The sequence below is a fragment of the Pomacea canaliculata genome, linkage group LG1 (genome assembly GCF_003073045.1).
Source record: "Pomacea canaliculata isolate SZHN2017 linkage group LG1, ASM307304v1, whole genome shotgun sequence".
In the NCBI taxonomy this organism is placed as follows: Eukaryota; Metazoa; Mollusca; class Gastropoda; order Architaenioglossa; family Ampullariidae; genus Pomacea; species Pomacea canaliculata.
The window spans coordinates 16,475,594-16,489,605 of NC_037590.1; the positions used below are offsets into that span (position 1 = coordinate 16,475,594).

Consider the following 14,012-nt stretch of genomic DNA (forward strand, 5'->3'; position numbering starts at 1 on the left):
CGTAAAAATGATAACAATTTTTTTTTACTCCTTGAAGAAATAACGGTTCAAAAATACAAAACAACAGGTGTCAACTGCTAGCCTAATACAGACTAGACATGTGACATTAGCAAAGTATAATAAACATTTATTGCGATGTCAAAATGAACCACAGTTAGTATACAAAAGATAGTGGTCACAGGAGAGATTAAACGGAAAGAATCAGCAGATAAGAGAAGTAAGGGAAGGAACAAAAAAAAAAAAAAAAAAAAAAATCAACGAAAAAGATGAGAAAATGTTTTACCCAGAGAACGGTAATTTTAATTACACTGTATACTCACGCTTCTTGTCTTATCGGTTGTTCATTCATTATCATGTCAAAGAAGATGAAGACCTTTTTTGAACTTTTTTGTACACATTATTAAAATCACTGAACGGGGTATGAGCTCATCAAAACGTAATGGAAACAATTTTTTTTTCGTTTTTGTGCTTCTTTACTGGGCCATGAAATAGTTTACTTGTCTTTAGAATATAAACCTACGAACCTACTTGTGTGATCCATGGTGAAAGCACACGAAGAACGTCCTTTATTTTTTATAAAGCCTCATTGAATAAGTCTTTGTGTAAATGAAAATGAGTTTTGAGAGCAAAGGTTTAAGACCTGAACAAAAATGTTTGTTCCACAAACAAGTTACCATCGCCACAAAAAAAAGATGGCAAAGAATTATTTTGTCCTACAATGTTGAAATGTCCATTTCCTGTTTTCCTGTCTGATGATTAATGTCTTGTGTATTCTGAGAATGCAGCTCATAAATTACATTGAAGTCGTTAGAAGTCGAACTAGCCGTGACAAATATTTTTGTTCTATCTTGAAAACAAAAATTAATTTTGAGGTGAATGTTTTCCTAACTGAAGGTGAACGCCCCAAGAAGGTTGATTTTATACGTGGAAATATGAAATGTATTTAAAACAGAAAGAAAAAAAAAAGAAAAGAAAAGAAAATCTGTTGCAGACACATTCGCTCGACAGATACTCAAGTCCGTAATCAGTTCAGACAAATATCTTTAAACAATATTGCTATGTACACAGTACAGCATTTATCACAATTGTGTGATCGACACTTTAGTTGTGGCAGACACTGCTTGGTACAAATCGTGAGAAACGATTTATGAAAGACTAGTAGGGGAATCAACGCTGCACATTCAGTCTACACCTACTGATTCCTCAGAAGGGATGAACAAATGTCTGTGAAACGGAGTACAGGTGCAGCCGAAAAGAAAATTAAAAAAAAAAGGGCAAGAAAACAAGAGCACAAAATCAGGAGAAGTGCATTTTGGCATCGACTGCAAGCACACCTTCAAAAAATGACTTCTTACAAGAAATCTGTCGAGTTGGAGACACCGAGGAGCGAAGCCCAGCCATCGGCGAGTCACGATTTCACCTTTTTTTAATCTTTTACCAAACCTAGAGGCAACGAGGGCAGTCTGAAGAAACATCTGAAGCGTGTTTTGCGAGCGGGTGGAGGATGAGGGGTGTGGGGTGTGGGGTGGAAACGCTCTACAAACATCACGGCGTTAGTCATAACTGCAGCGCGTGGCACGTTGCCATAGCACACCGGGTAGCTTTGCCAATTAAGATGAAGAGAGAGCTCCTCGGAACGAAGGGAGGGGAGGGGAAAGAGAGGAGGAAATCCATTTAAACTGCTTATTGTCTTCTAGGCAGCGTACAGTAGGCGGCGCAGGTCTCGTCCCATAGACACCTGTCTTGAAACATTTGGACTGACCATGACAGGTTTTGAAATCTTTGCGATCAAATACACAGTACAACTATAGTTTTGAAGATAATGACAGAAAAAAGCCAGGTTCGAGTTTAAGGTTTGGAGACCGCTATATCCATTTTGCTAGTAAAATTATTTTGTCACCTTAACCTATAGTGACATGTTCCAAGAGCTGGTGACAGTGCCTCGGGATGAGTTTGGTCAGATGAATGGGTCAGCGATCTCCATCACACTTCAGTGCAGTGTAACGTTTTGCCGATGTGGTCAGTCGAAACATTTTTTTTTCTTGAAGACAAGCCTACAAACATCACCTTTCACAGAAAGATGTCAAGCTCATGACCGCTTAGTAACATATGATCCTAGCTCTTACAAAAAGTTTTCATGTACAATCCTTGTTTGTCTTGTTGACCTCCTTTTAGGTGATATTTGTACTCGTGGGGCTCGAGAATGGTAGATGGGTTTTCATCCCGATTTGCTGAAAACATTTTCTTGCACCGAGCTTTATCATACGTTTTCTCTTCTTGAAGAAAGGCAGCAAGTACGACATAGCTTTTAAATCCGAACTATGGGCGTGGGGCGCAAAGCACAAAGGTCTCCATTCTGGACAAGAATGCAGTCACCTTTACCAGACTGGCTTTAACTGTCGACTATAACTGTCATGCGATTTCTGTTCACTGCCTGTTTAAGTCCAGTTATTTACCGGACAATTTTATCAAAGATTGAACCTAGGTGGGCAAAGCTGTTTTGTGAAGGCCACGAGGAAACCAATGGTTTTGAGGCTGAATGGTCGGGGCATTGGAAGTTTGGTCAGCATGTTGAACTATGGTTCGATTCGCTTGTCAATATACTGTCAATATATTTGTCAATACCATGACACTTTGAAACACTTTAGTGGTTTGGTGTTTTGGTACTTTTCCCGGTTAGGAAATGATTTTCAAATAACAGCTGTCAGAAAGACGCTGCAATGTCCTGTTTCGAGAGGTCCTTTTACATCTTACTAATTGTCATCACTAACATCACAATGTAGCCAATACGAGTTTTTAAAGAATGATTTTGTTTTGTTCTTTTCCATGTATAAAAATGGTTACATACTCTAATAAAGGAATTTTATTGGTCCATGCATTTCCAGCGTGATTAATTAAAATTTCTTGGCATAGCCTATGCGACAAGTAAATGCTGTTAAATGATATCTATATATGATTTTCTTTATTTTAAAAGCAAGACTTTTTAATCTCCATCAAAGGTCTACAAGTGTGCAAAAATGTCTTTTTTTTAATGTTTCCGCAGATGTGAGCACACACCATTCCTTCCTCTCGAGCGAAAAATCCCGATGATGATGAAATCGTGCGTCGTTAGGTCTAACCACTAGATCGCCTAGGACTAATTGGACAAGCAGCGAGGGGGAATAATTATATACCCTTCTTTGAGTGTTTAATGCGGCTTCTAATTACAATAATTGCATACATGCTGACACCACCGGCGTGTGTAATGTGCATGGGACATAAAATCTCATTGCCTGGCAACAGGACACAGTAAAAAAATCAAGGCAAGCCATAGTTCTTCAGTTTACGACTGTGCTAAGACTGACGTGGATTTAATTTTTTGTTTTGTTTCACCTTTTTCGGTGTTACATTAAAGTTGATAACACCTTTTAATCAATCAAATTCCGCGATACTGTGATTACCCAGGCGTCCAATGTTACCCGATCTCGTTTACCTTTGGAAAAAAACCAAAACTTCCAGAAAAAGCATGCATTTCCTGGGAGAACTGTGCTTTTGTCTGCTTAATCAGCTGGAGAAAAAAAAAACAAGAAAAATGATTTTGCCGTAATTCCTGCAATTTTGAGAATTTTCCGGAAGGGTAAATACGTGGCGTATTATAACGTGGAGTAATTTTTGAGACAAGAAAAAAACCCTGATTTGTGGACTCTTGCGAGACCTGACCTTGCCTTCACGGCCTAATTGAACTTTGAGAGACAGAAGCCACGACGCCTCCTCACCTCCGATACTCCAGTAGCTTGCGAAATATGTCAGGGCTGTTCACGCGCTACCTGACAGGTAAAAAACCCACGCAGGTTCTTTTAAAACTAAACTCTACTGACGTCAGTCCTGCTCCTTGCCTACGTTGGTTACTATCGCAACCAAATAATTGTTCGTCTGGGCGTTCACATGACTGCGGTAATAAATGGCAGATAGCAAACTGGAGTCGGTTGCGATTCGTCTGTAATCTTTCTTTTCTTTTTTTTTTTTCCAAGTCCAGGACGCATTTGCACATCGCTCGTAAGCGTGAATCAAAGACAAGTTAGCCTGAGATGAAATATGTTTCACCATTCAAATGTCCATGAATCATTCGCATACAACTATTTTGGCTTTGAGATACAAATATAAAATCTGATTAATTTTTTTTCTCGCACAAAGTACCTGTGTTTATATATTGCAAATATTGTGTAGACAAAAATACAAATATTTTCCCCAAATCAGATACCTTTTAAAAATGGACAAAGGAAAAACAAACTAAACCGAAACAAAATCGTATAACAACTGATCAGTGGATAAACAAACAATAAAAAAGTAGCTTGTCCTTGGTCGAACTGACGCAGCAGCAACACACGACAGGCTAGATTGGTAACAAAATAGAGCACCCACACGGTCTTCCCCCTCCGCTCAAAGTAAACAAGCGCTTGCATTCAAACCGTTCTTCAGGGTAAACAACAACACTCGAGACGTAACCACACCCAGTGCAGTATTCCCCCTCCAAAAAATCCCCACTCCAACCAGCCCAAACAAAGTTACAAACTGCAGGTGAACATAATTTACTTGCCATGTCGACACGAAAACTGAATTAGTTTGGGGCCTGCAGTCTGCTCGATGTCTTTGCCCACCACATTGTTCAGTAACAAAACAGCCATCTCGCCTTCTGTTGTCCTTCGGTCCAAGTCACTCTTATACAAACTCCTTCCAGGTCAAGGGGCATACGGCACATTGTAGAGAGCTCAGAACGGGCTACTCACACAACTGCCGCCTCTCATCTCAACAAACATCTCCAGATGTTCCTCGTTCACCTCAAGAATGCAACAAAAGTTCATCGCGCCTTGCCAGAGGACATACTACGATGATGTCATCAATCTGCAACTTACCTTGCGAAAGTTTAAGTTTCCACGTTCACATAAACTCACTTTTTGTTTTTACAAAGAATGCTAATCATCAATCATTCTTCCACATTATTGAAAAAACAAACAGAGTTTCGATTAACGAGATTTTTGTTGCCGGTGTCATGTAAGATGACCCGCCCTCCTAGTACAATGGTCATTCACAGTTACTACTTAGATATGTCTTCAAAAACTTTTTCAAACCACAAGAATAACCCATCGTCTTTCCAACGCCTTATCTCAGAAAGCGAGGAAAATTCTAAAAATGGTTTCAAGTCATATTTTAGAAAAAGAAAGGGACATTGCTATGATATACTTTAAATCTCTTCTCTCAGATTATCTCTACCGTCCCCAGTTGGATTTCCAGTTTGGGATGTCCCTTTGCTGAAAAAAATAACACCATCCAGAAACAGTTCAATTTGTGTGTAGATGGATAATGTTCATTTGATGTTGGTTTACAGTTCACTTAGCAACTCTTTTGTGAATGGCATGATTTCACGTGATGTGTAGGTATCTGACAACCAAGCCACAGAGCAATGTCAGCTAGACTTATTATATAAGCACATTTTGTCAAATTTATTATTAGTGTTGATTTTCTTCTCTTTCATCACGTGACGTTGAAGATTGCACAATGACTAGTGGTGTATGACTGGCAACCGAACATTTCATTTGTGTCCCCAAGAAATACAATAATGATGAGTGGTCCTTTTTTTAAATAGACTTCAAACTAAGAGTACTTCTCCCGACTGGGAATGCACTCCAAAATATAGGCCAACTCTGTGTGTTTGTTCGTATTCAAACAAACAAAACAAAATCCCCTTCTTGTGTTGGTGACGGGGAAAGAAGGATGAGGTCGGTTATGTAATATTTATACTACGTGGCTGGTTCCCGCTACGATGTTCAGTGGAATCAAGGAAACGATTGCCAACGCAAATAAATAACGCTTTCAATCACTATCCACTGAATACGCACGTGGTCAAACCAATCGCAATACAATTATGCCTTAACATCAGAGGGGCGGTAACTCTCTTGACGTGACGTCAGTCGTATTCCTCCACGTGAAAGAAGTCCCTCCACTGCGTGCCCACGCTCGCCTTACGGGCGTCCTTCACCGGCCGCTCCAGATCCTCATCTTCGTCAAAGTCGTTGTCGGATTCACAAATCGATCTGAAAAAAAATAAATGAAATAATAAGTATGAGCAAAAATTAAAAAAATAATGAAACACGGGAAAAGTGTTTACTCATTCATGAAAGAGCAATGTGAAATAATACTGACGGCGATTGCTTAATTCTCAATTTCCCTCTGTTTACCACGGTTTCAATAAATAATATTAGTAAAGTCTATGGGACTTGGTAATTTATTGGATAAGACGTTGGAACAAAAAAACAAACAAAAACCAACAAACAACAACATTTGACAAAATCTCGGACTTCAAAGCGAGGTCAGTGAAATGTTTCAAGCATATTCACAATACATTCACACTTTGTTATATACTCTGAATTTGCATACAGTCAGCTGATCATAAGCATACACTTTGAAATTTTAGTCCAACTGATTTTCATTTAAATAATTGCTGCTTTAGTATTACGGATTCTTCAACCCGTAGCTGAATGTTTCTGAACACCTTACCCATCGTTAACTTTCCAGACTACACCACTGCCAATGTCGTTAAGAAAGAATTTGAAACATAAAGATGCAGGGAGGCAGACAGTGGGGACATTCAATACGGTTCAACGCAAATCTTGGGGGAGGAGTATTGCCACTAATGTTCTTCAGAAAAAGTCACTAAACTGAAAACAAACACTTGAAGGCGATCACAAAAAACTAAAAGTAAGAACCCTAACAACATTACCATACAATTAACTCATCTGCATAAACAACAACCAAGAGAAGTGTTCTGTTGCTACACTTAGAAATGAGGTCTACGTAGATAAATATACACACTTGTCAGGCAAAGGGGGCGAGTAGTTGTCAGGGGGGATAAGAGATTTGCATCGAGACAATCCCCTCTATTGTAAGCAATTACCACCTGTCATGAGCCCATGAATACTGCGGCCTGTTCGCGATTGTCACACACTTGAAGGTACTACTTGTTTATGTGCCGCGACTGTCACGCTACACGCGTGAGAAGGTTCCGTCCGTGACGCCGCATAAACGGTTGCTCGCCTTCTCCCTTTCTCATCTCCACAGTCCACAGGCCGTTGTTAAGAACCAGAGGTAAATACATATCCTTGGGGATTACTTTCAGCCCTCTACAGACAGCTGGGGTCATGTCGTATGCATAATGGAGACATAAAGATTATTAGCCGACCTTCTAGTCCCGACTTCTTTCTAATTACGGGGCTTCAAGTAATAACTATCCCGTAGGTAAACATTACCTCCGCTTTGTGACTTCGGCCACAGAAAGTTCTCGACGTGAGACACAACAGATGTTGATATGATGTCGAATAAGTGCACTGAGTGCAGAAAGAAGGGAGGCTATGCGTGCGACAGTTCCCACGAACTCGTGATCAGCGCTCTTTCGAGAGTGAGTGGTGGAAGAAGGAAAGTATATTTTAGTGGACCCTGGATGAGACCTGCTTTGGGCCATGAAAGGATATCTTTGTTGAGTTTGGAAAGTGTGTCGATGCAATCCTCATCATCATCCAACAACAACAGCAGCTGCAAGGTCCTAATTTTTCAAAAAACATCTTTTACCAAATCTCCACCATCGCCTTACACCAGCCGAGACGAGTATTGGAAATTGTTATTACTCTCCGCCACAGGGGTGAGTGCAGGATGCGGGGTTCACAAGATCCAGCTAGTGCAGACACGCCATAAAGAGACTCTCAAAAGAAAACTTTCAATGACCTTCACCCAAACCCCTTCCCCTCAAACCCCTACCCCCTTTAAAAAATAAACCCAACTAAACCGGTTCCTTCTCAATGCCTTCGCTTGTGTCACCATCAATTTCCAGACACAACGCTCGCCACTCATCAAGCCCTACTACAAGATTGCAGTCAGCGTCCTTCACCCACAGCCCCAACCGAGTCCCGCCTCATCGGCCAAGATCATCTGCACTAGGAGGTCAACTGGTTTGAAAGCGAGGCGGTGTCAGACAGGGTGCAGAGTCGCTGGAGGGGAGAAAAATAATCTGATGATGCAATCCTCAGACCGGGGAAATTACAAGTCGCCATAAATGCTAAACGAAAGGCCGAGCACTCCACAACCCTAGGGATACCTTGCCGCACAGAATCCCCCGTCCTCGCGCCTTGCCCGCCAAAAGTGTAGTCGGTCAAGAAGTACATGTTTATGTAAATATTCTCAGCCCTGTCTCCCTTCCTGAACCATTCATTTCCAAGTGTCCATCTCGCTTATCGTCTGCTCCAAACCACCGTAGGAGTGCCTTTCTATGTTTTCATCAATGGTTAGCTGTGAGTGGAGGAATATTGTCTGGTTACCGACAAGGATAAGAAGGGCTTTTACTGCTCTAATGTTAACAAGCCTTTTTTTGATTGGTTTTATCAATGTGTTTAAGTTTCAGGGAAAAGCGAAGTTATTGAAACGCATCAAGAGATCTTTCGAAAAGAAACAGAAGGACATGCTTTTGACATTTTCGCGTTTTACATGATAAAGCCTCAAGTGTATTTCGAGGCACCTAACATTCCTGATTAGTGCGTGGTATGTGAATCGAAAGAATGCTGGTGTTAAGTATGGACAAAGGTGCTTGCAAGCTAAGTTTTCGCATGAAAAGGGTTCAATCAGTACGAGCCAATACGACAAGAGGGATATTATTTGTGAGAGGCTCACCCTGCCACCACATGGCTCTCGCCGCCCTGGAGTCCTAAACCTTTTTACCAAAGTAAGAGTGCGCCATTTTATACTGCTGGATAGAAGATGTAGCCGTGTACACTACAAGTGTGATTACCAACAGGCACCAGCAAACACGCGCTGTCAGGTGATACAAGATGGCGGGCAGACAGATGGACAGTGGGACGGAGATGTGGACACAACGGAAACAACCTCGGGTATTGCGTAAATCATGGCGGCTGCGCAGCAAGGCGTGCTTGATGGACAACAGCGTCGTCTAGCGGCAGGTAGGGCGACGAAGGCAGACAACTCTCTCATCAAACAAGCATGAAGAAATCGATTTCCACATAGCCCCTATAAACGCAGGGAGAAAAAAAAAAAAAAAAAAAAAAGAAAACCCCGAGGCCATCACTCTTTGAGGCTGCAACTATTTCGTGCCAGCGTGCTCCAGGGAGCGAAGGGAGAGAATTCCCAGTAAATGTGCGAGCACTCTACGGTCCACACACTGCTGTTGTTGCAAAGGGGAGCTAATCTCATGCGCAATGCAGCTGATGAGACGACCTTAATCTGGAAAGGTAAAAGGTGAAGTACGCCATACAGGCCAAAGGGCAGTGAATGTAGGTTTACGGTTTATTGAGTCCATGGCATGGCTTGAGGAGGAGAAACCCCAAACCTCTTCTTTCGCTGCCGTTACCTTCCCTGATAAATTTGACACCAAATCTTTCCGCCTGGGTGAGCAGAGACAGTTTTTTCCATCTACAAACCCGATCAGGCCTCGTACCAGCGACTTTCGGCTTCACACATACTAGCTCCGAGGTCGGAGCCTCCCTAACGATAATGAATTATCATTGGAAAACAGTTACAAAATTTATTGCGACAGAAAGGTGCCCCTACCCCCGAGAAAAACAAAAGGTTATGTAAGACAAGTTCACTGCTTTTCCGCTTTTTTGACGGACGAGAAATTTACAAGGGAAAACCAGACTACAAAGATTCTCAATATTTTCTTTCTTTAAGTCAGATGGAATTTGGAAGAAAAAAATTTACATGTTTTAGAATTTTAGATAATATGTATCTGTCTTAACACAAGGTGTGAAGAAATCCCTACCTTGTCTGAAAATTTGGCAATATCCCGCTTGCACAGAACTAACACTTGTGTGAGTTTGTGTATGTATATATATGATGAAGATGCATCGTATTGTAATAACATTCGCCACTAATCGGCTATTAGACAGAAAGACAGTTGTGAGTTTGGAATCTCTTTAAACAATTTTGCAGTGTCTCTATCTTGACTGGACAAAGAATCCCTGATGAAACGCGGCTCTCACTCTCATGATCTCTCTGGTGTGTAGTGGTAGTGGTGGTGGTTGCGGGAGTAGATGTGGGTTGGAGTGAGGTTGGAGGATGTGGGAGATGGGGGTCAAAGTTATGCGTGGGCTATGGGAGGGAGAGAAATGGGTAAAGCAGGAGAAGAAGGAACATCCTGTAAACAAGTAAACAACCACGTGCTTTCCTTAACTACGATAGCATCGCAGGTTACTTGCACGCTATTATCAGGTTGAATCGGCGGCTGCATATGTATGAATGAATGGTCGTATCATCTCCAACACGGTTAATAAGGATGGTGAAAGGCTTCAACTCTCTCTCTCTCTCTCGCACACACAGGCACGCACACACCCACACATATATGCTTTATCGACTAAGCAAGCGACAAGAGGGCGGCGAGAGCGTCTTCACGTGCTTTGGATCCGATCCCTCGATCCCAAGTACGCCTTGCTCACAAGGAGGTGGGCAAGGTTGCAACTACGTGTTCTCCTTCTCTGGTCTTCTGCTGAAAGGACCTCGATGGTGCAATAAGACTTGGGATCAGACTCTCTCTCTCCAACTGCAAGTGTTCACTGTCATGTCTTCATGGAAGTAAAGTAAGACAGCTCGCTTAGCTCTGAAAAGCCTGCCATTCGGCGTCTTGATCCGCCATCAAAGCAAGTCCGAAATTCAAGCTCGGAATTTTATGGCGTAAAAAGTGGCGACGAAACCGTATTGCCTTCTCCATCGCCCACGTCCCTGCAAATAGTCCGGCATGCAAGCACTGGCGCGTGAATTCTGTCGATATCGCCATGGATACGAAGCCTGTGTCCAGGACATCTCCCACTGTTCTTTTTCTAGGTCCCCTTATCGTTTTCATCTTCCTCTCCACTTTGCTGCACGCAGTTGTCTGGACCCCACCAAGAAACATCACCAGAATGATAACATTACTTTATTTCTTACATAATGAAACTCAGAATCTTGCCATCTTATTGTTATTGCAAAGCCTATGTGGACTATGATTATCAGCTATCCAATTTTTCCTTCATTTTATAGCACATGTGTGTGTGTGTGTGAGAGAGTATGTTAAGAGAGAGAGAGAACAGAGTTCTTCAGATTTCTCACTTTGGTAAACATAAATAAAATACAATTTTGTCACATACACTAAGCTGTGGCTAACCTGGATCAGTGACTATTGCTGAAACGATAATTTTTGCCAATATCGAGATCGGAACTCATCTTCTCCCTACTCCAGTAGCCAACAAATATTAAACAAACTTATCCGATAAGCTAAAAATTCATTCTTCCTTTTGGTATTCTACTCCACAGATTGCACAGATTACAGATTTCAAAACAATTGCCAAATTTGGGAAAGGCGGGGACACCCTCGTGCATTCTTACTTCACGAATCTTTTTTTGTGACAAAAGGAGTATAAAGGGGATAAATAAAGGGAGGAGGGAAACAAACTCTGGGTGGAGACATAAAATGCCTCAGCAATTGTTGGCTAAAAAAGCGCCATTTTACGGGATACCCGTGGGTGTTTATGTGTGCACCCTGCCTACACGTCACACCACAAGTGCATCTAAGAGTGCGCATGCAGGAATGTGCGTGTGTGTGTACGTGGCGTGCGTGCGTGGACGTGCTGCTTGCGTCAATGCGTTCCAGGACGTGCAACGATACCCGGAACCTTTCTGAGACTCAGTTCAGAAACAAGGGACGTGTGCATACCTTCTGTAACATCTGGCCTCAACTCCTGGCCTTGTGGCATCTCTGATAAATACTGTCACTCATCTCGTGCGAGGGAAAAAAGTTCTCTATAAATAAGCTGTGTTCTTTATGAACGATAGAAACATTTATTTCCCATCCTCGGTCCTGACTGCACCTTGCAAGACGTCATAGTCTTCACCTTTGCGGTCAAGCTTCCTAGCGATGCCTCCACTAAAATTAGACTTTTGTTTCTTTAAATTGTCAAGACACACAGCGGGCAGTGCTGGAAGGGAAAAATATTCTTTGAGCATTTGCCAGACGATCTTAAACCGAAAGAAAATTCAAGCGCAATGTAAAAAAGTCCAAGCAACACAATCGTAAAATATTCTAGTTTCTTGATATACATCTGTGGCTCGCTGTGGGGGAAAAACCCACATAGAGAGAATGTCGATTTTCTCTCCTCGATAGAAACCATTAAATGTTTTTTTTTAACCAATCAGTAAGGTCCTTGAAAGATAAGAATTTCCCTGTTTATTTTTTTGCACTTTATTGTTCCCACTTAGTTTTTCTTCTCTTCTGGCGTCTTAGGTTGCAAGATGACTCTACCACCCACTCTGCCACCCAAAAAAAACCCACTCAGACCATTGTGCCCAGAATGATTTTAGCTATAAAACGTTTTGGCTTTAAAAAAATCGCTTAAAATAGCGAATGTTTTAATATTCTGGGAATGTGTGAATATCAACCTTTAAGCACAGCACTGGCTGTTCTATTCTCAATCAGTAAATATTTTCAATATTTCATTACAAAAAATGATCACTGATCATATTCAAAACATTTTCCTGTTTTCACCTTCATAGACCAGTGTTTCAGCTTATCCTTAGATGCATTTAATACATTTTAAATACTGTTGACCCACTCACAAGAAATCAGTTCTTTACGTCGCTGGCTCCGCCAACAAGAGTTGGTTAGTAATCAATGATCTCCATGTTCGAGTTCTCTGTTCGTGCTCTTGCTTTTAATTTTTTCTGCTTTATTCAGGGTTATCTGCCCTTTAACGTCTCTTCACGACGGTTGTTAAGTGATATAGATTATACATTCGATCTTCTACTCTGTGACAAATCACTTTCTTTGTGCATGCGAATTATTCACGACGAAACGCTACACCGACAAGGTATTTCAAAAAAAAAAAATTGCAATACTTCACATGCCAAACATTTCTGTCTGTCTAATGAATTCTCTTGTCCCCAAAAGCAAATGGCATGTGTATATTTAGGAGCACTAGCTCATACACACCTGACTATTCCTGTTTACGAACACGTCACCACACTTCTCATCATCTACAGCACTTCCCTCCATTCTCCGACTTCTGAAAGAATGCAGCTTGAGTTGGAAAAAAATATTCATCCATCTACCAATCCATTAATCTGAATCTGTATTACAAGCCAAATGCAACAGTGTATTTATGCCTTTAGCACTTAGAATGACGAAGTTTCTTATCTTCGTTTCGTTGAAACATACTGAATAGTTTTATTATCAAATGAGATAATGTTGTTTAGTTCAGGCCATCAATCACAGACACCCTCCCTACCCTAAGGAAACCTTCTTTCCTAAGACTAGCGGCAGGAAGACGGTTACAAAGATGAAGTTCTGACAAGATGAGCATAAGACAGATTATGACAACATCAAAGACTTACCAATGTGTTTATACATCCCTTGTCCTCTATTTACTGTTCAGGTAACGAGCGGTTTCATGATAAATATTGTTGCGCCCTCAAAGCAAATGAAAGAGCCAATACAAACCTTGAGTAATCGCTTTCTTTAACACAGTCCTTTCTTTGAAGTATTTCTTTGCCCCTGAACGACTCAAAGATGAACAGATGTACGCACGGACTAAGCACGCACAGATGAGGAGGGAGGGTGAAAGAGAAAGAATCATAAATAACAGTTATATCAGCGTGAACACCCGTATCTTCATGCTCTTTCCAACGTAAAGTCTGTATTTTTAATGCCATCACAGCCAAAAATAATCGCTTAACTTGAGATGCATTTGGTTGGAGGGAACTGACATCTTAAAACGATCAACACCACCTTTGTGTCTGACAAGATGGCAGCTATTTTCTTTTTAACCTCGTTCAAACCTAAACATATTTCGCATTGGTATTTTGACAACAATGTCAAACCTTATCTAAATGGATTAAAACTTCTTCACTGGTCTATAAAATCCGTTCAAACCCGATAAATGAATTACTCTCGACAACGGGATTTTAGATAATTAAAGAAAAATTAAGTTGAGGAGCAGAAAAGGGAT

At 41.2% G+C, this 14,012-nt stretch overlaps 1 protein-coding gene across 1 annotated transcript in view; it reads right to left on the minus strand.

Annotated features, from left to right (window-relative positions):
* Positions 1-1,023: 1,023 nt before the first annotated feature.
* The window catches only part of LOC112563146 (G protein-activated inward rectifier potassium channel 3-like), a 63,557-nt gene continuing 50,568 nt past the window's right edge, over positions 1,024-14,012 (minus strand). Inside the window, exon 4 of the mRNA XM_025236982.1 lies at positions 1,024-6,071. Within this exon, the coding sequence (XP_025092767.1) occupies positions 5,945-6,071 (127 nt within the window). The 3' untranslated portion in view covers positions 1,024-5,944. The remainder of the gene's footprint in view (positions 6,072-14,012) is intronic.